This window comes from Nymphalis io, chromosome 3, assembly GCF_905147045.1.
Source record: "Nymphalis io chromosome 3, ilAglIoxx1.1, whole genome shotgun sequence".
Taxonomy (NCBI): domain Eukaryota; kingdom Metazoa; phylum Arthropoda; class Insecta; order Lepidoptera; family Nymphalidae; genus Nymphalis; species Nymphalis io.
In genome coordinates, this window is record NC_065890.1 from 920,270 (window position 1) to 945,019 (window position 24,750).

Sequence of the window (24,750 nt, forward strand, 5' to 3'; positions counted from 1 at the left end):
TTAATGTTGCTTAAAGAATAATATAATCCCAAACATTCTTTCGGATACAAAACGAATAAATATTTTTTTAATTTTTTAAGTAATTAGGTATAGTCACATTCGATGTGCCTCATATACTCGTACCATTTCCACGGCTATCTGTTCTGTGTGCGATACAAATCGCTATTACGTTAAGGTGGACATCGAGCCGCGGGGCGCCTTGTAAATCATTACGATTAACCGGCCGCTTGAGATAGCTCGCTTGCATGATAGTAACATTTTAAAACTTCTGTATCTTTTAATCTGTTTCGTAATATTATTATACAGGGTTTAATCTGCCTATTTAAAATGGGATAAACTTATAACATCTAATTATTAGCTTAATGAGAGTTCTTTGAATAAATTAATACTATTATATTGATTGATTCAAATCTTTCTCTCAAGTCTCTTGCTATCATAATTAGCCAAAATATACTTAAATCAAGAACGCCCTCATAAGCACTTTCGAATCGTCATTTTACAATTTTAATTTTAATATAAAATTACCACCGGTTCTACATGTAAATTCTATCGAGAAGAATCGGTAAGAAATTCAGTAGGTACTCTTTTTATCAATCGAAAAATTACAGGTATTAATCATATTTATATAACCTGTGTGAACATTAACAATAAATAATCTCTATTGAATTATAATTTCAAAATTATGAAATTAGACGCAAAGCTACCGGTATCGGAATGTAATTTCTACCGAACGTTTGAGAAACAGATTTATTTTGACCCATTAAGTGTTGAACTGTCATTGGAATTGATGTTAGTTTATTTGAATTTATTTCCATCATATGAAATATGAAAAAACTTATAGATTCCACTCAATATAGCAGCAATACCGTAGAGTAGCAGACTTGTTATGTTCCGTTACTTACCTCCTTTACTGGAGGGCAGTTATTTGCCTAGTATCGCAATCAGGATTTTTAAATAAGGATATCTATAGAGTTAGCAGAATAAGACATATCAGAGTCAAGTTTACTTGGTGGCTTTGTGGGAACCCATCTGAGAAGGTACTACCCACTCATCAGATATTCTCCCTCCAAACTTAGTACTGTCGTGTTCCAGTTTAAAGACCAGCGTAACTAACTGAAGGCACAAGGGACATAACGTAACGATCCCAAGGTTGGTGGCGTATTGGCGATCTAAGGAACGCTTAAGGTAAAGATATTTCTTGCAGCGCCAATATATCAATGGGCGGTCGTGACCACTTAGCATCTGGCTCGTCCGCCTACCAATAACATAAAAAAACATTATCGTAAATTGCAGGGTATATATATAGGGTACATTATCGTATATTGGTAGGGTTGGCCCAGTGGTAAGAACGCGTGAATCTTAACCGATGATCGTGGGTTCAAACCCGGGCAAGCACCACTGAATTTTCATGTGCTTAATTTGTGATTATAATTCATCTCGTGCTTTACGGTGAAGGAAAACATCGTGAGGAAACCTGCATGTGTCTAATTTCACTGAAATTCTGCCACATGTGAATTCTACCAACCCGCATTGGAGCAGCGTGGTGGAATAAGCTCCAAACCTTCTCCTCAAAAAGAGGAGAGGAGGTCTTTAGCCCAGCAGTGGGACATTCACAGGCTGTTACGGCAGGGTAATGTTCCAAAAACCTTATTTCGTTAGCATTAAAGGTCAGTTTCTGCAAGTCGCCTTGACATTATGAAAAACGAGAGAAACCACATAAATGATTACACTGGACATATTTCAGATGCTGTTACGACATTTTAAAAATATTTAGTTAATTCTTTTTAAAATAATCACAAGTAACAATCATCGACGTATTTATTAATTAGCGGTAATAGACAAATCACCTAAGTATAAATTAGAAAATTGATATAACACTTAAAAAACATATTAAGAATACTTAAATTAAATTAAAATGAAGTAACAGCCTGTAAATATCCCACTGCTTGGCTAAGGCCAAAGGGAGTGGCCCTTTGAGAAGAATGTTTGGAGCTTGTTCCACCACGCTGCTCCAATGCGGTTGGAATTAGGCAGGCATACACATGGCAGAACTTCAGCGAAATTAGAAACACGAAGATTTCCTCACGATGTTTTCCTTTACCGTTAAACACAAGATTAAGCAAATTAAGAGAATACGACAATACCACGTCTCTACAATAAAAATATATATATATATATCAATATGTCAAAATAAAACACTTTGAAGAAAAACTCGAAGGTATGTTTTGATTTTGTTTTTAACTTAACATATTATTACGTTCGTTAATATTACCCACTAAACTTTAAAACCTTATTTATTTTATTGCGTTAATTACGTTAATTGACCTTATCTCTGAATACAATTAATCTCAATAATACTGATATCAATTGAATCCATATAACATTATTCAATTGAAACATTCATCAATTCATTTTCCTTTATTTTTTTAATCTATTTATAGGATAATAAATTATAGTTTTATCTGTGAATAATAAATCTACAAAATTATCAGTGGATATGATGTTTAAAACTGCGTAGTATTGCTATGCCGCATCTCCCAATTATCATTGAAATTGTATCAAGTATTACTAGTTATTTTTTTAAGAGATAAATTAGTTTAAGGTTTTATTTTGTAATCTGAATTTGAATTGAAAAAAAGGTGTCTTTCGGGCTTATAAAAGTTGCTTAGCGGCTGTTTAGTTAAACACTGATTTCATTTTTTCTGTCATCATTGATTTGACATTAGAAAGAAAAAGACAGCATCGTTTAATTATTGCGTTTGTTAATTTTTTCTTAAAGATTACGGTTTAAAAACGGATGATGAAAACAATATTTGGAAAAGTATCTTCATAAAATGAGTACATATGTACGAGACATGCGACCTACTATAACACTTAAATTCATAAATATATAAAACAAAAATATAAATATGTTTATATTTTTATTTAAATTTATAGTATCATAGTTAATGCTTTTTCTCCTTCGAAAAACGCATTTACCAGCAATATAACCAACGGCACCAAAACCATCTATTAGGCTGCCGTGAAGAGACGCTCAGCCTGAAATGAAATGAAATAAATAATAAATATCTATTAAAATTAATAGCAAACATTAAAGTTCCTAGACCTGTAGAGATAAGGAACTAAATGTACTCGAAATATAAAATTATATACACATAATTTTTTTGTTACCAAAACCTCTTTAACTGAAGGCCGAAACGCTATCTCGAGATGAGATAAGCTGATCGATGAGAGGCGTTTATCAAGTTATGTTGGACCTGTATATTATAATTAGACACAACATAATTATCTTAGCGAAAAAAAAATGAATGATACATGTCGAGAAACAGCACGCTTCCAATATTACGTTCACTATAAGAATGATATATAACATAAATAGATATTTATTTGAAATGAACAAGTATTCAGCCTGGTATACAAATTACAAGTATAACTTATACTTAATATTGTTCTTATAGCACCAAGTACATTAACATTTTGACATGAATTTACAATATAATAATAATAACCAATAATAATATAAGAATGTCACAGTCAATAAATCATAAAAAAAATTAAATTAATTTCTTCAACTAATAAAAGCCACAATAAGTTAACCCCCACGCTTTTTTGTCATCTATGTAGTCAAACAAACAAACGATTTGTTAATTGGTAATGTTAAACATAACTAAGCAACAAAATAAGATAGTTTTATAGCAAGCTCCATGTTCTTAAAATTAGGTTCTTTCCTGTTTTTATTTTCATTCCTAGAGAATTCTTGTTACCATAGAATTTTATCATCCACTTATATTCAAGTGTTTCTTATCAACATTTTACATTTTATCGTAATAATCTTACAATGAAAAATAAGGCTGTGTCATACTAACTATAAGATATTTATTTTATCTTTCGAGCGAATTGGGGTACATGTAGTCAATAAAAAAAGTATATAAATTATCTGCTAACTTAATAAATTCTATATTTAGATGTAAAGTTTTTTTTTAATTTTTTTATTGAGGAAGGCACACGAGTAACTTCCACCTGGAAAATGGTCACCGTAGCACTGCAGAAGTGTCTTTACTTCTAACTCCTGATCAAATATCAAATGAAATAATTCTTTATTCAAGTAGGCTCATAAGGACCTTTTTAAGCCATGTTATATTATTGAATGAAATGTAAAGCTACCACCGGTTCGGTATGGAGATTCTGCCGAAAAGAACCGGCTAGAAACTCAGTAGTTACTCTTTTCTATTCCAGAGTCAATCAAATACAAGTTAATGTATACATATATATAAATGTGTCTCCAATGTTGTCTAAGATATTGTTTAGTGGTTTTAATGACACTGGCTCATTCACTAATCAAACTGGAATTCAGCTTATAAACTATCGCTCTATGGCAATAAAATAATCGATAGGTTGTATCGACTCAGATTCCAATATCTCCCATATTTCAGAACTTCATCCCAATCCACAGATGAGCGGCATAATCAATTTGTGGTTGAAAAAAAATCTTGCAGCCTTGGAAAACCATATGTTGGTTGTGGCTTGCATATTGACCATTGATTAATTAATAAATTCATATATCGCTTTCATCTATCATTCTACCTCCAAACATCAATACTATTCGATACAGTTCTGATTCGAAGGGTTAGTGAGCCATAAGTATAGTCATAGGTATAGCATCTAAAACCATGGTCAGCATCACTTTGTCATTGTAAGAAGTGTTTTATTGCTATGGACGAAGATGACCAAAACATCACCAACATATTCGTCTGCCTTATCAAAATGAATTAAAAAAAAACACAAATTAAAAAGCGGTGACTCTATTCTGCTTTGCTGGAACGACACGACAAACCCATAACTCATATATTGTTATAAATTTCAATTCGTTTAAGTGTTTGAAATGTTTTTATCTCATTATCTTATCATAACAATATGCATAATACATGTTGTTGCTAAATACGTCATGCATATTTTACTAATATAATAAAAAGGAAAAGTTTTGTTTGTTTTATGTGTTATCAAATCAACAGTCTAGGAATTTTCTCGTTGTAATATTTAATTTTAGTTTTTGATATATTTAATTACTGGTGGTAGGGCTTTGTGCAAGCTCGTCTGGGTAGGTACCACCCACTCATCAGATATTCTACCGCAAAACAGCAATACTTGATATTGTTGTGTTCCGGTTTGAAGGGTGAGTGAGCCAGTGTAATTACAGGCACAAGGGACATAAAATCTTAGTTCCCAAGGTTGGTGGCGCATTGGATATGTAAGCGATGGTTGACATTTCTTACAATGCCAATGTCTAAGAGCGTTGGTGACCACTTACCATCAGGTGGCCCATATGCTCGTCCGCCTTCCTTTTCTATAAAAAAAAAAAAATAATAGTTGACATGTAACAAATGAATTATTATAAATATCTTTGTTTTTCTTAAGCAATACCGATTAGTTTCGATCAAGGCTAATTTCAAAGTCGGACTAACTACCCAGGAGATATAAAATGCCTACGTGCTAAAACACAAGTCCACTCTAGATTTAATTACTGTAATATTCCGATGGGATGGCAATTCAATACGACTGGTGTGAGATCAGGTGCAGGACTGGCTTTACGTGTTTTCCGAGGCAAGGGAGTCTAACATAGCTTCCGAACTTTAAGTAACAGATAGTTTATTGAAAAACCAGACCGTTCTAAGTTCTAAGACCACGACCCGCAGCCTCATAATCTGGCCATTAGACTCTCGAGCCCTCTTTTTATGTGTCTATGAAATAATGTGAGAAAATAACTTATTTAAGAATGTCTTTTACTTCAGTTTTATTATTCGTAATTTTTTTATTATTTTCGTTACTTTTAAATTATTTATACCCGTTACTGTTGTAGATATTGTAAAATATTAAATTTCTATGTATAAAGCAGTAGAAGTCGTGTGTGAAAAAACGTGAAGGCGAAAATTCTCTTTTCTGAAATATATATTAATTTTAAAAGTATATTTTTTAAAGTAAATTATAAATATGTTTTGTTCCAGTATGCTATAATGTACACTTTTAAATCATTGGTTTGCAAGATTAAATTAAATTAAGAAAAAAACTGGTGGTCGTGGAAAAAAAATTGAATTGTTTTTGCACTATGTATTATTTATAACAATTATTCATAATATCGTATGTAGCTTTGATTTCAAACAGCTGTGAACTGTAACTAATTTCCTGATTTATTGAAATGTATTTTATTTTTACAAAGTTTTAAAACCGGAAACAAAGGTTCTAGTATTAATAGTCTTTTCTTGTCCATTTTGGTATAGTGGTATGTTTCGCAAAGGAGCAGCTTCCGCGGTGAGGATAATTGAGTCATCAAAGTCTGATCACGGTTTCGTTAATTATATAATTAAAGGCAATAAAACATAGGTATTTCTGATTTATATTTTATTTTATTTGTATAGTATTTTTACATTATATACAATTTATAACGTTTATTGTAATATTTAAAATTAATCATTAAAATATAAGAATATTCAGAATTGAAAAAAAAAATCTTTTAAGATAAACAGAATTCATTGAACTTGAGTTAATTACGTTTTTTTCGCGTTCTTGTCATGTTGAGATAGGTGGGAAAAAAGTTTGATAAATTATATTTTGTCTCATTCATTCCAAATATATATGAGTGATAAAGCAGATTATTAAGTCTGACAGGCGTATAATTTCAGATATAAAAGGGTCTTAAGTAAATTAATTTGACAATAGAAATGTATTGCTATCCCTTTCTTCTTTGTGGGATTAAAAATATAAGCAAGTTTTGTCAAATTTGTGTGATGACGTCTGTATACACACACTATTTTTAACTTTTTAATCGCATTATAAAGATAACGACTTGCTACTCATTTGTTTTACATAGTAAATTCATGACTTCGATCGTCGTTCGAAATTTAAATAACTTTATCAACCATGTGATTTATCTTATCACTACCATGCAATACATTTAAATTACAAACATTTTACAAAAGTTCAGGGCATATAGCTTAGAATTTAATTCTCTTTTAGTTAACTTTTATATGATAAAAAGTAACTGGTTATCAAATCATTTTCACTGTGAAAAACATTAGGCTTTAAAAAAGGAAAATCAATTGATGCAGTCACATTTTTAAACTAATTATTGGAATGTAAAATGCTCACATAATAAGTAAAATAAAACATGCTAATAACACAAATTTTACATTCCTAGCTTTAAACATAACAGTAATGTGTATAAAGCCTAATATTTACATTTAAAAAAGTAAACACATCTATGGTTAAACATTATGATACAATAGTTAGCTAAAACATCCGAATTACGTTTCGGTTTGGAAAAAACGAAAATCAAAACACTTACATTGATTTTATTCTGTAAGAATTATTCGATGTCAGACTTGATAGTAAAATTTTTGTAATTAAATGAAACACGGCATTTTAATGTAATTTAAAATTTTACTATTATTTTGATGATATCTACAGATTGAGTCCTACGTCTATGGCCCTATTACATCTAGCATAATTACACATAAGTATACATGATGATAAATTATTCTCGAACTATACGAATCGTGTTTTTATTTAAAAAAACGATCGTAGTTTCTAGAAATATTATAGAACTTATATTTTTTTCAAGATTTTATTTAATGATTAATTAAGTTTTTATTTAACGTTTATAATGTTTTAGTATGTGTGAGATTAAGTCTCGCATTAGTATCTAGAATCAATATAATTTGTTTTAGTACATTGATTAAATAAAAAATCTTGTATATATATATATATATATGTACGCGGACTGTTGGTAACCAATACATATTTGGTATTATTGTTTTACCACTAAAATGACAAATTCACTATGTTAGAATGTACAAAGTAACGTCTGCAAAATAATAACAGTTTTGTTACGTCATTACTTATAGATTACATACTATATATTTTAAAGCAAATGTTTTTGAACTACGGCCGCAATATTTTTAAATGCCTGTATTCATATAACACATATCTGCTGCTGCAATTTTAAATTTGTAATTTATTGTTTACATCCTTGCCATTATTTCGATTGCACTTATAAAATGATTACGTGTAAAACATTATTCTTATTAAGACAATTAAGAGTCTCGCACAGTATGTGTGTCTTATATCAACATCTAAATTACAATCTATTATAATAATTCCTTCTGACGTTATTGGCGTTTTGATTACCTAACTATAAACGTACCTTATCTACAAATAATTTACAAGATCGTTAGCTTCATTAAAAAAAACCATTTCATTTGCCACAATAGATAAAACAAAAATGCAAATTGACTTTTTTATATCGAACTTTTTTAGTATCGATACTTATAATAAAATATCGTATTCATACACTACTCACTTGTATGTATCTTGTATGTACTGCTTCTCTTCTTTATTCAGATATATTTAACTACAATTAAAAATAAATACGGTCAAATATAATCGTCAAAATTCATCGTTTTTCCTTCAAGCACATTCAAAAAACAATAACACACGAGTACATTAGACTGGAGTACAGGAATTCAGGCGAAGGTGTGGATTTACATTAATCGGGAGCAGGACTTGGCCTGAAGATATCAGTGATGTCCTCATCGTTGTTTTTGAAAATGATAAGAACGATCAAACTGATCACTGTGCCGAGCAAAACGCCAACAGCCAACGCGAGCGAACGCTGAGCGAATGACCACTTCGAACACGCCCAATACTGCTCTCGGATGACGCTGAAAAAAATAATTGAATATCAATACATATACAACAATAACATTGTTGTTTCGACGCTGAATGTATTTTCTTATCGATAACAAGCTAAGAATAAGCTATAATAACACGAAAGCCAGCTTAACAGTAAGATTGTTATTGTTATTGAATAACAATTTAACATAATAGATGCCAAGATGGCCCAGTGGTAAGAGCGCGTGAATCTTAACCGATGGTCGTGGGTTCAAACTCGGGCAAGCAACACTGAAATTTCATGTGCTTAATTTGTGATTATAATTCATCTCGTGCTTGACGGTGAAGTCAAACATCGTGAGGAAACCTGCAAGTGTCTAATTTCACTGAAATTCTGCCACATGTGTATTCCACCCGCATTATAGCCACGTGGTGGAATTAGCTCCAAACCTTCTCCTCAAAAAATGAGAGGAGGCCTTAGCCCATCAGTGGGACATTTACAGGCTGTTGCTGTTAACATAATATATTTAATTGAAAACCAATTAGTTTTGAGAATTTGTTTTATCATCTGTAGTTGAATACCTTAAAAGAAAAATATTAAGAAAATATTCACCTAAAATATTTAATATTGTCTATCGAATATAAAAATTTTAATTTAAAATCGCGTTAATAGTTTTACTGTTGTTACATAGTAACTTTATTTAGGAGTATATCTATATCAACGTAAGTAAGTAACTGCACGACGTCGTATGCCATACAGTGGTTGCAATAACGTGTCACATAAAAAAGCCGAGATGGCCCTGTGGTAAGAACGCGTGAATCTTAACCGATGATCGTGGGTTCAAACCCGGGCAAGCACCACTGAATTTTCATGTGCTTAATTTGTGATTATGATTCATCTCGTGCTTTACGGTGAAGGAAAACATCGTGAGGAAACCTTCTCCTCAAAAAGAGGAGAGGAGGCCTTTAGCCCAGCAGTGGGACATTCACAGGCTGTTACGGATTACGGATTACGGATAAAAAACTTATATAATCCATCCATCTGATCCCAAACTAAGCAGAGCTTGTACTATGGAAACCAGACAACTGATACTACATATACTACTTTTCTTTTGTAAATACATACTTATATAGATAATTACACCCAGACTCAGGACAAACAGACATGTTCATGCACGCAAATGTCTGTCCTGGGTGGGTATCGAACCCACAAGCTTTGGCGTGAAAGACAAGTATCTACCAACCACGCCATCCTGCCCGTCCCTAGCACTATTCTACTGCGCAGGAACAAGAGGATTGGTTGATTTTTTTATAATAATTTAGTAAATAACCAAATTAATGTATTAAAGATAGATGTACAATGTATGTCACCAGTTTCTGTCTATTATATATTTGCGACCATGTACAAAATTGATAGGAATTTCGATTCGTTTAGATAAATTATATTACATAATCTCGATATTATCAAATTAAATAAACAGGTACCAATTATTTGTCGTACTTCGAACGGCTATTGACGTTTGATAAAAAAATCTTTGTTCAATATTGATTGATATTGATAGGTAGTACTTCAGACGTTATATTTTCTTTTCAGAAATATTCTTATCTTCAGAGCATTAGCACCGTTTCTTTGTAAATGATAAAATTTATAGAGTACCGTTGTACACGACTTATATGAATGATTTGCAAAAAAAAATTGAATAAGCAACGCTTACGATTATTGGTTATTTATATATTATTGGGTTTCCTTTATGACATACTATATAAATTGAATATAACTTTGAATAATGATATAAAATAAATTTGTAACAATTTGATCAGTTTAAGCATTTTGCTAATAATCTATTTGCTAAAAACAATCGGCACAAAATCACATTAATTTAAAATTTAAAGGATTACATTATATATATAATAATGTCCTCCAGACCGATTTCGACCACGGCGGCCAATCTCAAGAGAGATTAGCCAACTACGCAGGAGATATTATAGTGCACAAGTGTGTACAGGTGCACTCTCTATTCCCTAACTCTCATAATCCGATGGGACGGCAATCCGACACGACCGGAAAGAGTTCAGGCGCAGGACCAACAGCTTTACGTGCTTTCCGAGGCACGGGAGTGTACACACTTCCAACTTCCAGACTCCGGGCTGCTACTGAGAATTTTTCTTACAGAAAAACCCAATAACAAAAAAATATTATATATATATATAACAAATTATCATATACATATATAAGGAAGAGAGTATAAATTATAAATATGTATATTATGAAAAATCTATTGGACATTATAAAAATTATAGTCCAGGGACTCGCGGCACAAAAGGGTTGAGAATTGCTTCTTTATACTCGATTCGTATTACGAATAATTTGTGATCAAAACTTTAAATATGAATTGTTTTGATCAAATAATAATAGATATACATACGTAGTTGGCGGTTCATATCGTATATTCGAGTTCACACTGTTAACGCTTCCAACGTACGCGCTATTCACATACACAAAGTCACTTTTATTTTGTGGCGGACCATGCGTGTTCTGAGGGTATTCCAAGCGCGACCCATATGCGTCAGGTCGTGTCTTTATGACATCGACACTGATGCTCTGCACACTAGTTGGACCGGGCACCGACATCTCGTCTGTGACCGCCGCCAACGATGCTCGGAGAAAGACTACTCCACGATATCGAAACTTGATAACAGCTATGATAACAAATGTAGTTGATAATAGGCGCGTTGATGTACCTGGTCGATGTTTTAAGAGCAATGTGATGGAAAGTATATTTTAACACGAACAAAAAAGGAGTTTAATGTTTTCATGGGTCAAGTTCAAAGAATCAAGTTTCTGGATTCCACCATACCTCGTCGTTGTCGTTAAAATCGATACATCATCCTGCGTGATATTGGCTATAAATATGTTTAAATAAAATGGCGGCAGTATGACTCCATTTTAAAATTCGGGTCTTTTTTAATTATAAAATGTTTTTAATAAATAACGGCAAAAATAGAGTTAAATTATTTTATAATAATAAGAGTCAATCGTATTACAATTAACTAAGGGACTGGGATTTAATTAATTACTATCTGCTTTTGTGCACATACACCCACCTTAAATGTTTCTGCTCCACCCCCGTGGGTATAAATCGGCAGAAATATAATCCCCGCTAGTCCAAAGGTCACGGATACGGATCCAACACCCTCACAATACATTAGGCACAGTGACCAAATTATGAGATGGTCATCCTCAATCTATGGCTTTTCTCAAGAATATCTGTCTACCGCAAAAAGATCAAAAGATCCATATACCATTTCATTTATTGTCGAAAGATCAGTATATTTTCCTTTTTGGCAAACATTTGGGAAAACACGCCTCCATACTTTGCCCATCCCTATCGTGGGAATACGTCGCTCGCCTCACGTCTCTTTTCCTAATTTCCAAATGGTAGCGCAAATAAGAAATAACGGTCGTTCAGCGGTGCACACCCCCACCATACCCACGCTGTTTGAGGTCGAGTTTTCTAACATCCGAGGACTCCACGCTAACCTCAACGCTGTCCACCACCATCTCGAGACAGCACGGCCAGCAATGTTGTTTCTCACGGAGACGCAAATACTCCGCCCTGCCGACACCAGCTACCTTAACTATCCCGGCTACATGCTTGAAGAATCTTTTAAAGCGAAAGCCGGAGTATGCTTGTTCGTCAGGGCGGATTTTTTTTTTTTTTTTTTATAGAATAGGAAGGAGGACGAGCATATGGGCCACCTGATGGTAAGTGGTCACCAAACGCCCTTAGACATTGGCATTGTAAGAAATGTCAACCATCGCTTATAGCCAATGCGCCACCAACCTTGGGAACTAAGATTTTATGTCCCTTGTGCCTGTAATTACACTGGCTCACTCACCCTTCAAACCGGAACACAACAATATCAAGTATTGCTGTTTTGCGGTAGAATATCTGATGAGTGGGTGGTACCTACCCAGACGAGCTTGCACAAAGCCCTACCACCAGTGAAACGGATGTTTGTTGTCACCGATTGCGCTGCTTGGAGGACCCCTCCTTCTCCATGTTGGTGGTACGTGTAGACCTGGTTCGTCAGAGTCGAGTCTACGTGTGCCTCTACAGATCCCACAATGGTGACTTGGAGACAAGCCGATTATTCGACCATCTTAGTCGGGTGACAGATGCTGCGCAAGAGCAGTTTCCTAACGCGGAATTGGTGTTTTTAGGGGATTTTAATGCTCACCATGAATCATGGTTGAAATCCCTCAAAACTGACCATGCTGGAAGAACTGTTCATGCTTTTGCTCTCACACACGACTTGACCCAACTGGTTGATCAGCCCACCAGGATCCCAGACATTGATGGGCAAGCGCCTTCTCTACTGGATCTTCTGCTGACTTCTCACCCGGTGGAATATCAGGTTGTGGTTCAAGCTCCACTTGGTTCTTCGGATCACGGCCTTATATCTTCCAAAGTGCCACAGGCCAAGCTGCCGCCATCAGCGGTATGCAAACGTCGCGTTTGGCACTATAAGTCGGCAGATTGGGACGGTATGCGCGATTACTATGCGTCAGTCCCTTGGAAGGAACGTTGCTTCAGTGGGAATGACCCGACAGCTAGTGCCGCTGCTGTTGCTGATGAGATCATGTTAGGAATGGAATACTACATTCCTAGCTCAGATCTCATCAATAGGGGTACGCGTAACCGTTGGTTCACGCGTGAATGTGCCGACGCTGTATCATCTAAGCAGGCGGCATATCGCGCGTGGATCAACGGCTGCATTAGCGGGGCATCTAACATTGACTCACTGATAGCAAACTACAATAAAAATTCCAAGTCCTGTAGGAAGGCATACACGAGAGCGGATGCACAGCGCATTGTACAGATTGGTCATGACCTTATTTCGCATCCTAGGGGCTCCCGTAGCTTCTGGCGTCTGACCAAGTCTGTGCAAAACAATTTCTGCCAACCTTCGCTGCCACCGCTCAGAAATCCGGACGGATCGCTAGCTCACAGTCCGCAGGAGAAAGCCGACCTCCTGGCTAAACTCTTTGCCGACAACTCTGTGATCGATGATTGTAGTGCGCAGCCACCAACAATACTTTCATGTGGCCACACGATGCCTGACATCAAAATCAGGCAACGTGATGTGCGTGCGGAGCTGCAATCACTCGATATACGGAAAGCTAGCGGTCCCGATGGAATACCAGCCATTGTGCTGAAGAAGTGCGCGGCGGAGCTGTCTCCTGTGTTAACGCGCCTGTTCCAACTTTCTCTCTCTTCGGGATGTGTGCCGGAGGCTTGGAGAAGAGCTAATGTGCAAGCGGTTCCCAAAAAAGGGGATCGGTCTGACCCGGCAAATTATCGGCCAATAGCTATCACCTCAGTACTTTGTAAGGTGATGGAACGGATTTTAAACAACCAACTGATCCATTACCTAGAAGATCACTGTCTAATTAATGATCGTCAGTACGGGTTTCGACCAAAACGGTCCACAGGTGATCTTCTAGCGTACGTAACGCACCTCTGGGGTGAAGCTATCGACAAGCATGGAGAATCGTTGGCTGTCAGCCTCGATATCTCCAAGGCTTTCGACAGGGTCTGGCACAGAAGTCTTCTCTCCAAGCTACCGGCATATGGTCTGCCTGCTCAGCTATGCACCTGGATTGCCAGCTTCCTACACAAGCGTAGCCTTCGTGTTTTAGTAGATGGTTGCGCTTCACAATTCTATGTAGTGAATGCTGGCGTCCCCCAGGGATCTGTGCTATCTCCCACACGCTTTCTTTTGCATATCAATGATATGCTCTCTCTTGGGGACATACATTGCTATGCAGATGATAGTACAGTGCATGGTGGATACCACGGACGCGCAGTGGCTGGGCGGGCGGAAACTGAGGAGAGGCGGGAGAATCTTGTTATTGAGCTTGATAGGACATTAGAGCTCATCGCCAAATGGGGTTCTGATAATCTTGTTGAGCTTAATGCCAAGAAAACACAGGTGTGCGCTCTCACAGCGAAAAAGTCACCATTTTACCCTCATCCCTCCCTCTGTGGCACACCGCTGATGATACAAAGCAAAATCGCCATGCTGGGGATGGACGTTCGCTGCGACCTTAGTCCAAGGGATTACATCGAGGCTATTATAAAAACAGCTTCACGAAAACTCGGAGTTCTGAACAAGGTGCGGCGTTTTTTCACGCCACAACAACTGTGCCTGTTATACAAAACACAGGTACGGTCTTGCGTTGAATATTGCTCGCACCTTTGGGATGGCTCCGCTAAGTACCTTATGGAGGCCTTGGACCGGTTGCAGCGACGTGCAGTACGCATTATTGGCGACGTAAAGGTCACAAACACCCTTGAACCTTTACAATTGCGTCGTGAGATAGCAGCACTGAGCGCTTTCTATCGTCTGTATCACGGCGAGTGCTCTGAGGAATTATTATCTCTAATTCCTGCTTCCCCCTTCCTTCTTAAGTCCACGCGAGCTGGTTCTCGATGTCACCGCCTAACTGTGACATCAATTCCATCGCGCACAAAGAAATTTGGCAACTTCTTTCTTTGTCGCACTACCAAAGAATGGAATTCCTTACCAGCTCACGTGTTCCCCTCCTCTTACAACCCGGGTTCCTTCAAACGAGGCGTGAAGAGGCATCTTGCGGGCCGGCAAGGCGGGGACGGCTAGTACAGAACATTCTTCCCGACTGTACTGGCCGTCGTCGCGTTTGGACTCTACTACCACTTACCATTTTATATGCCATCCCGGGGCATATAAAAAAAAAAAAAAGTTATGTTTACTGTTGGTAGGGCTTTGTGCAAGCTCGTCTGGGTAGGTACCACTCAATCATCAGATATTCTACCGTAAAACAGCAGTACTTGGTATTGTTGTGTTCCGGTTTGACGGGTGAGTGAGTCAGTGTAATTACATGCACAAGTGACATAACATCTGAGTACCAAAGGTTAGCGGCGCATTGGCGATGTAAGCGATGGTTAACATTTCTTACAATGACAATTTCTGTGGGCTTTAGTGACCACTTAAAAAAACTCCTCGACAATAATTGAAATCGTTTTAGTTAAATTATTTATAGATATTTTTTAAATATAGACCAGAATTATGTTCCTGCAACATATATATCTCATATATTAAATATGTATAAGATAACACACATATAGATGTAGATCTATATGTGTGTTTATTAAATGAAATTGCAGTCATACAATTTTATAGATATGTATGTGTCTCAGGTCGAAAGTCTTTGACCACTGTGTGTTGCCAGTGATGACTTATGGATTAGACACGTGGTCGCTCACTATGGGCCTTTAAGAAGGCTCAAGGTCACTCAAAGAGCAATGGAGATGGCTATGCTCGGAGTTTTTCTGAGAGATCGAATTATAAATGATGAAATCCGCAGGCGAACAAAAGTAACCGTCATAGCCCAAAGAATTGCTAAATACATGAAGTGGCAGTGGACGGAGCACATCGCTCGCAGAACTGACGGCCGCTGGGGCAGAAAGATTCTCGAGTGGTGACCAGGAACCGGAAGACTCAGCGTGGGCAGGCCCCCTAAAAGGTGGACTGACGACATAAAAAGAGTCGCGGGAAGCCGTTGGATGCGGGCAGCGCAAGACTCTGAGAAAGAAAAATATAGAGAAAGAAAGAAATAGACATACATATATATAGTTATGTTAATTTCGATATTATCTTATCGTAAGTCTACCGACGTATATACACTGATTTGTAGATTTAGTCATTTCATATTTTGCCTTTTGATTAACGATTATATTACTTATTACAAAAGAGCGCATACACGACTATGAATCACCCATATTCATAATCGCATCATTACGTATTTACATATGCGCTCTTTTCACTTGCACTGACTCGTGATTGCTATACAATCACTAACGTATAGAAAACCCTATCTTGAATAATAATTGAAAAAATGTATAAAATATGTTAACGAATGTTCAACAGGATCTACCAACCCGATTTGATAATAATTTTTTTTGAATGATTTGTTCATTTCATAGAGAAAGGTTATAGAGTAGTATCTTTAATGAGTCTATAGTTAGATTTCATTTTAATTTTAATTTTTTTAGTGAAGACTTAAATAGAGAAATACTAATAATATTACATGATAATATTACAACAATGAAAAAATAATTAATTTAAAAACAAATAATGTGTAGTGCAGGACCTTATTTTGTAGTAAAAAAAACCATATTAATTATTTAATTACACAATTTGGTCAGGTTAGTATATAATAAATAATAAATAAATTTGTTATTAACCTGTTTCTATTTTTAAAAGATGTACCAGAGGGCGACCTTACCTCCATTACGAAGATCTCTTCCAGGCAACCTTAAGATAAGAAACAAAAGGAAGAAGAAGTGTAGGAGTGTACACGAAATAAATATATTGCAATTACAATCAGATTAAAAATAAATTAATATATAGACACACATACATATGTATGTAGGTAGGCATTCGTTTTATTTCAAAAAAAAATATCATCAACAATAATAATTTACTGAGTTATCCTGAAACATTCGAAAAAGCCGTGTGTATAAAATAGTCCGTTATACATACTAAATCGTCGAAACCAAAATTGGACAATCAGAAAAACTCCACTGGCAAACGAGATGAGTCCAGACTCGCATTCATTAGTTATACCCTACATGGTCAAGATCCCATCGAATGCGTTAACTGGTAACTTCTACGTAATAAGCGTTACAGACGTTTTTCTTTCGATCGGGGACTTATTAGCTACGTGAACAACCAGCTTCAGACCAATATGGCTTGAGTTAGGATTAATGAAGGAGTATGTTTTGATCTCTAATTAGATAGGTATCTTATATGTCATGTTAAATATGACGATGCGATGTGTTCGACATATTGATTGGTACATTTATGTGACTTTTTATTAAGTAATCCAAGTTGTTTCATGAAAAAAACTAATACTTCAAGATATATTATTTTATAGAAGTGATTATAATTAAATCTAATAGATATAAAATAAAAGTACTCAATGTTGATTAAGTGTAATGGTAAAATAAAAAAAACATGATACATTAAATAAATATTTAAGCTATTCAAAAAGTGTTTTTAAACAATTTACTTCAAAAAGTAACGTTATAAAAACAAATAAGCGTGAAGTTACTTAAATCTAAAATATTAAACTCCAGTTTTAGTAACATACCAATTTGAAATTTGAACCTGATAAATAATATGATATATAAATATATCATTACGTATCATTAACGTATATTTGAAATAATAATATAGGTATAGAATTAATAACGGATATTTTCAATGATTTGTTATATTTACTAACTATGTTTTGTATGTTAATAAAACCTCAAATATTCTCTTTACATATTGAACAAAATATATTTTGCGATTAGCAAAGCAAAATCGTTTATAGTTCTCGGTTGTAAACGCTTTGTAGTGTGAAATCGAAGCCTTAATTGGTTCTCGTGATCAAAACCTCTCGCAGCTCCGGCTTCAATTTGATTGGTCACTGAATCCATTATTTAAATTCCTCTAACAAAGCTTGCGTGGTGTCCACCACCAGCGTCTTATATATGCAACCAACAACCCTGTAATTTGGTTTGATATTCTGCGGCGATTACTACTGTTGTTTAAATTCTACTTTCAAATCACGGCTCTTATTTAAATTTCTTCAAATTTTAGTCGAATAATTTACTAGCATCATATAATTACCAAAGATAATATATTTTAAGAATATATACCCGTATTATGAAATATCTTGTATAATCATTCATTTCGTGTTTTTCGGTAGTCAATTCGTAGTCAAATGTTACTTTTATTTTTACTTCATTTGTTTTGACACTTGGAACAGAACCTCAAAGAATTATCTTGCAGTATAAAAATTGATAATTGAGCTGTTTTATCGCCCCAAACAGATCTACGCAAAGTTCTACAACCGGTAAATACTTGTGTATATATATAATATATTCAATGTTAATTTATTAAACATGGCTAATATATTGATTAGTTCCCTGGGAACGCTACATTCATTGACACATGTGGTCCGCCTATTGCCGAACAAAAAGCGCAAATATTTTATTAGTCTCTAATCCCAAATTATATATTTGTGCTGTTTACAGTTAAAATAGTATCTTGGGGGTAATAGCATAAAAACATTTCTACAAACATTTTAAATATCCTGACTTTTCATCCGCCCATGTGTCATCATAGGAGTGTGGTTCATTTTTCGTTCAAAAAATTGTAATTGCGATTCAACGGAAATATTATTGTTATTAATTTACGGATTAATTATACAGCTATTTTGATTTGTATGTACTCATTTAGGTTCTTAAAGAGATTGTAGATTATACAAATGAAACGAAAAGGCCAACAAATTCTCAGCAACCAGCGGTCTGAAGTGGTAGCGGATATATCATCAGTCGCAGCTATAGTTTTATTTATTTAACATTGTTCCCACAGCAAAGCGCGCCTTGTCTTGCGTTAATAGCGGTGCCACGATCAAAACTAATTGCCTGAAAGTGTGAGCTACTGTTTTCTTGTCCGTTTTGTTTGCTCTCTTAATGGCTGCTCTGGCGCCCTCCGTTTCTAGATGGAATGTTTTAAATGGTTAAGTGCTCGTCAAATGATTGCCACGTTGAATGAGATAAACGCTATACTTTGAGTTTTATTACGGTATATTGTGTGATGGGAATTTTTACGTGTTTTTTATTTTATATGTACATAGATATTAATGAGTTGATTTTATCTGGAATGGTTTTTTTAATCGTATTCATTGCATTTCCTGTACTTTAATAATTTTCTATCTATTCGTAGGTATATCTACAATTTGATTGGATTTTTTTGACATTTTGGGTAATTTAGGAAAACCACTTTCTCAAATGCAAAGATTGAAAATTCTGATCGTTTCCGGGTATTGTGAATAGAATTGTTACATGGGATTACTCTATTTAATGAGGTATTTCGTTTATGACAGGGTATAAAAATAATTTTATTTAATAATTAAGATGCCTGTCTGATTTAATTGGTGTAAAATGGTAAATACTGAGTTTTGGTAGGTTTTTCTTGGTAATAACTATGTTTTGTTAGAACATACGTTTATAACTTTACATTAGGTTCACAATACTTAAAAGATTATTGCCAAGTTGAATAAAGCGTAATATTTTGATGGCGATGACATGAAAATATCATTATGCTTAAAATAATTACATAATGTAGTGTTAAGAAAAAAAATTTCAATAAAAAAAACTCTTTTGAAATATTAAATAAAATTAATATTTTAATTCTTTTGTTTTTCAGAAAATGGAGCTACTTCACGTTATAATAAAATCTGGCCCGTCTCCGCGTCCTCTGGCTTGGTCTCTTGAAGTCTCCTCCACGGAAAATGGCGATGATTGGCGGATGGTCCGAGCGTTTGGTGACAGGGACCACTGCCGTAAATTATGGGATCTTAGACCTGAACGACGAAGGAGAAAAGCGAGAGGAGTAAAAAGAACTAGCCGAGCCGAGAAGCCATCTTGCTCAACGCAGTTTATCAGCTCTAAGCCACTTGAAAACGGAGAGGTTAGTAAAATTAAACTAAACGCCGATGATGATTACATGTCTCATTATGTTTGATGAAAATAATATCTGCTGATGCCGGTTCTACATTCCGACTCAGTGGTAGCTTTACACTGAATTTAATTTTGTAGAATGATTCAAAAGTATTTGTCAAAGGCTATTTAACTAAAACATATATTGATTTTAATTTCAAATTGTGTGTATGTATATGGATAGTTGACACAGCAATTATGTGTACCAAATAAATGTTTAAAAATGGAAGGAAGAAATACCTTTAGAAATATCTAAATTCGAATTTACAATTAATGAAGCTCATAAAAGATTTACTATTTAAAAAAAAACTGTGAACGATAACTGAGCTATATAAACTTTTTTAAGTGGAAATTATCTTAATATTAATATTTATTTAGTTTTTAATGTTCACTGGTATCTATAGGTATGTTATATGAGCGCGTGTTGCACCAACGTCCATTATGTGTGGTTGTGATTGATATGGTTTACAAGTACTCAGTTGGATCGATATTTCTTTTAAATATTAACTACTTAATTTCTTGCTGATCTTTATTCCGTAGAATCTACATTATAAACTAGTGGCAGCGTTTGACGATTCGAAAGTACTTGTAAAAGTACCTATATTTAAATAAAAATATATGATTTAATGGCTGAGGAACGTATATAGCACAAAAAGACATTTTTCTTATATAATTTATAGGTCTAGATTTTGTTAATTAATGCCTAATAACTTCATGTATCTAAGTAATCCTGTGTCAACACTGAATGCGCCGTGATAGGGCCTATGGCGGGCGTGAGCGTGGGGCCGCACGGTAGCCACTGTGACGAGCGAGCTGCTATAGCGATAAGACTTATTTCAGGTTTTATAAACTATGGACGAGGTTTTGATATTTTTATATGATAGTCCGATCCTCGACGACAGTCCGATCGGGCGACAAGACCAACCTGGTTTGATACCACCGCCAACCGTGCATTAGCTCGCTTGTTGCTTAGACCCGTAGTGTAGCCATAAAGCGCGGATAGGAACCTTTGAAAACTACGCGCGCTAACTCGCTCGGGCCCGTCGCGCTCGGCGCCTTAGTCACTACACTATGGACGCAAACGGCGGTTTCATAAGTTTGATACTTCGCGCCCGTCGTCGCAACCGCGATAGGCCGTCAATGTGGACGCATACTAAGTAAGCGAGCGTTCACACGTAATATAAAATCAAACGCCAACTGTCAGTGTTCTACACATATTAATCTAATCGTTTACACCAAACCAAAAATACACTATAACGCTGTGCGAAGTCACTGACTCTCGGTGACCTATTGTAATACGTCCCTATGCACTACAGATACTGATTGGCTACTTAGCAGAACCGCTCCTCAATTAGTGGCTTAGCTTACGCATAGTATGTTCATACTAGGACTGAAAGAGAGCCTGCTAACAGTCGGCGGCTGACTTTGCATTAGTTGTGAACGCTCGCTAACAGCCTATATGACCCACGGCTGGCCTAAAGCCTCCTTTCTATACAAGGAGACGTTTTGATGTTTATTCCACCACGCTACTGTAATGAGGATCGATGTACACATGTGTCAGAATTTCATCCGACACATGCAGGTTGTCTCGCGATGATTTCCTTCACCATCGAGTATGAGATGACTTATAAACACAATAATTAGATTTCTTTAATTAACGTCTAATAGCTTAAGGTACTTTTATTATAAATATTCTTAACATAGTAGTCAATAATGTGATAATATATCAAAGTGCGGGAGTTTAGCTTATCAGTAAGCAATATTGATATGAATGACGCATAGATTGAGTCATAAAATATATTTTACAAGTTAACAAAACACAAGTTAAAGAAACACAATATTATAATTTTTTTTTTTTTATAGAATAGGAAGGCGGACGAGCATATGGGCCACCTGATGGTAAGTGGTCACCAACGCTCTTAGACATTGGCATTGTAAGAAATGTCAACCATCGCTTACATATCCAATGCGCCACCAACCTTGGGAACTAAGATTTTATGTCCCTTGTGCCTGTAATTACACTGGCTCACTCACCCTTCAAACCGGAACACAAAGCCCTACCACCAGTAAAATATATATATATATATATATATATATATATATATATATGTACATATCTATAGCATTCTAATCTAAAATTCATATCATTTTCTCAAACTTATTTCTTCTTATTATTATTAATTAATTATTTTATTTAATTAAATTTATAAATTGGATGTTGAGTGGAGACCGCGAATCGGCAAGCGCAACGTAGGGCGCCCTCCAGCCAGGTGGACCGATGACCTTAAGAAGGTGGCGGGCACCAACTGGATGCGGAAGGCGGAGGACAGGGATCTTTGGCGCACCTTGGGAGAGGCCTATGTTCAGCAGTGGACAACGATTGGCTGTTGATTGATTGATTGATTGATTGATAAATTGGATGTAAAAATCGAGGAATATTAACTATGCGCTTTTTACTAAAACATAATACATTCAATTATACTTACTGTACTTATTCTATGTAATTATTATTTAGCGGAATTTTACTAACGCATAACCTGCTCAAGAAAAGATGTATTGCCGTTGTGAAAACTTGGTATTACAAGTGCTTAAGCAATAATGTGTTGTATAAATTATATAACATAGATTAAATATAACTATTTGATTATAGATGCATGTAGGTATCGGCGAAGGTGTACCGGCAAGACGTGTGCGTGTATCCTTTCGATCTGCGCATGCGTCACCTCGACACAGCTACTACACCGTGCGGGAACTGACCCTCGCTGCTAGATGCTTGTGTCATGGGCATGCAAAACATTGCACTGTAGATCATAAGGTAAGGAATCTATTCCACAAATATAACATAATAATAATATTATGAAACCTGAAATGCCTTCAGCGATTAAAGCGATTTCAGCTTTATATATGAATTGAAGGAAAGTATAAACAAACTTTTTATTATGATGTATTATATTATTTCAGACTGTCAAATGTGATTGTGTCCATGGCACTTGTGGTGCGCACTGTCAGCGTTGTTGCTCCGGAGGCGCGTGGCGTGCTCGAGAGCCCTGCGACCAGCCGACAGATAAAAGCGACTGCTCGTGTGGGGAGCGAGGTGCCTGCTCGTTTGATGATACGGGGGCTATATTATGTGTGAATTGCACGGTGAGTAAAGCTCCAGTTAATTTTTTTTATGTAGTTATATACCGCTGTTACTTAGATATTGGAAAGTAAAAAGTGTTAAGAGGCACAATTTGCATAACTAGCGAAGTAATAATGGAACGTAATTGTACGTGTTAATAAACGTTATAGTGCTCTCAGGCAGGTAGATTGATTAATACCCTGAAGACGACAGCAGGACTTAATGAGATAGAAAGACAAAGAACCGTGACCTTCGTTGCATTTTGAGAGAGACCAATGTCCAACTGTGGACTACGATTGGATATACGAAATAATGGTGATGATTATAACAAAAATATTAATTCGGAAGCAAATTATAAGAATGTTGCATTGAAATTCGAAATTTAAATTTTAATAACGTGATTTTCAATTAACGGTTAATTAAGAATTGATTAGATGAATTACACATCTTGTTACTGTCCAAATATATTTTAGTTGACATTATGTAATGTATATTTATTACATACACCTTAATACATATGAGTAATATTTTATTATTTCTATATAAGTATGTATTTACAAAAGAAAAGTAGTATATGTATATCAGTTGACTGGTTTCCATAGCACAAGCTTTGTACAAGCTTAATTTGGGATCAGATGGCCGTGTGTGAAAAATGTCCCAGGATATTATAATTATTATTATTTAATAATTGATACAACATTAGTCATTCCTTTATTTACAGGACAACCGAGCGGGTCCTCTCTGCGACCGCTGTCTCGTCGGATATTATAACATACTACCAGACGACCCGTGTAGGCCGTGTAAATGTGATTCAGAAGGTTCCAATGGTACGTCATATTTATATAACGAAGCTTTAGTGTTAGTGTAATTATTTAAACTCCAGAAATCATTAAAAAAATATTTTATTTTTTTATTTTCAGGGTCTTGTAAGTGGGATAGAAAGCATCATCGTACAGTATGCTCTTGTAACCAAGGATTCAAAGGCGCTCAGTGTGACACTTGTGAGGATCCAAATGCTTCCTTTCCTAACTGTTTGGTAGAAGTTACGACTGCGGGTTGCAAGTGTGACCCTCGCGGCATTGTCGACCCAAGCCGAGTGTGTGATGAAGTTTGCGAATGCAAGGTAATATGCCTACTAAACTTTGAAATTAAATCAAGTAAAATTACAGTTTGTAAAATATCCCACTGCTAGGCAAAGATCTCCTCTTCTATTGAGGAGTCAGTCTGATTGGTAGATTTCATGATACACATACATATGTTATCACGACGTTTTTCGTCAACGCCAAGCATGAGATAAATTATAAGCACAAAATAAGCACATGATGATTAAGTTGTGGCCATCCTGAAGGTTTGAAGCCGCAATCT

At 35.5% G+C, this 24,750-nt stretch overlaps 2 protein-coding genes across 2 annotated transcripts in view; one reads left to right on the plus strand and one right to left on the minus strand.

Annotated features, from left to right (window-relative positions):
* The window catches only part of LOC126781087 (laminin subunit alpha-1), a 173,644-nt gene that overhangs the window by 62,772 nt on the left and 86,122 nt on the right, over positions 1 to 24,750 (plus strand). The window contains 5 exon segments of the mRNA XM_050505909.1: positions 19,972 to 20,235; positions 22,915 to 23,079; positions 23,226 to 23,408; positions 24,107 to 24,212; positions 24,306 to 24,508. Of these exon segments, the coding sequence (XP_050361866.1) occupies positions 19,972 to 20,235; positions 22,915 to 23,079; positions 23,226 to 23,408; positions 24,107 to 24,212; positions 24,306 to 24,508 (921 nt within the window).
* Positions 8,365 to 11,318, minus strand: LOC126780958 (uncharacterized). Its single transcript, XM_050505666.1, has 2 exons — positions 11,091 to 11,318; positions 8,365 to 8,714 (listed from the first exon to the last, which is right to left on the minus strand). The coding sequence occupies exons 1-2, from the start codon at positions 11,294 to 11,296 to the stop codon at positions 8,540 to 8,542; spliced, it is 381 nt and encodes a 126-aa protein (XP_050361623.1). The 5' UTR covers positions 11,297 to 11,318; the 3' UTR covers positions 8,365 to 8,539.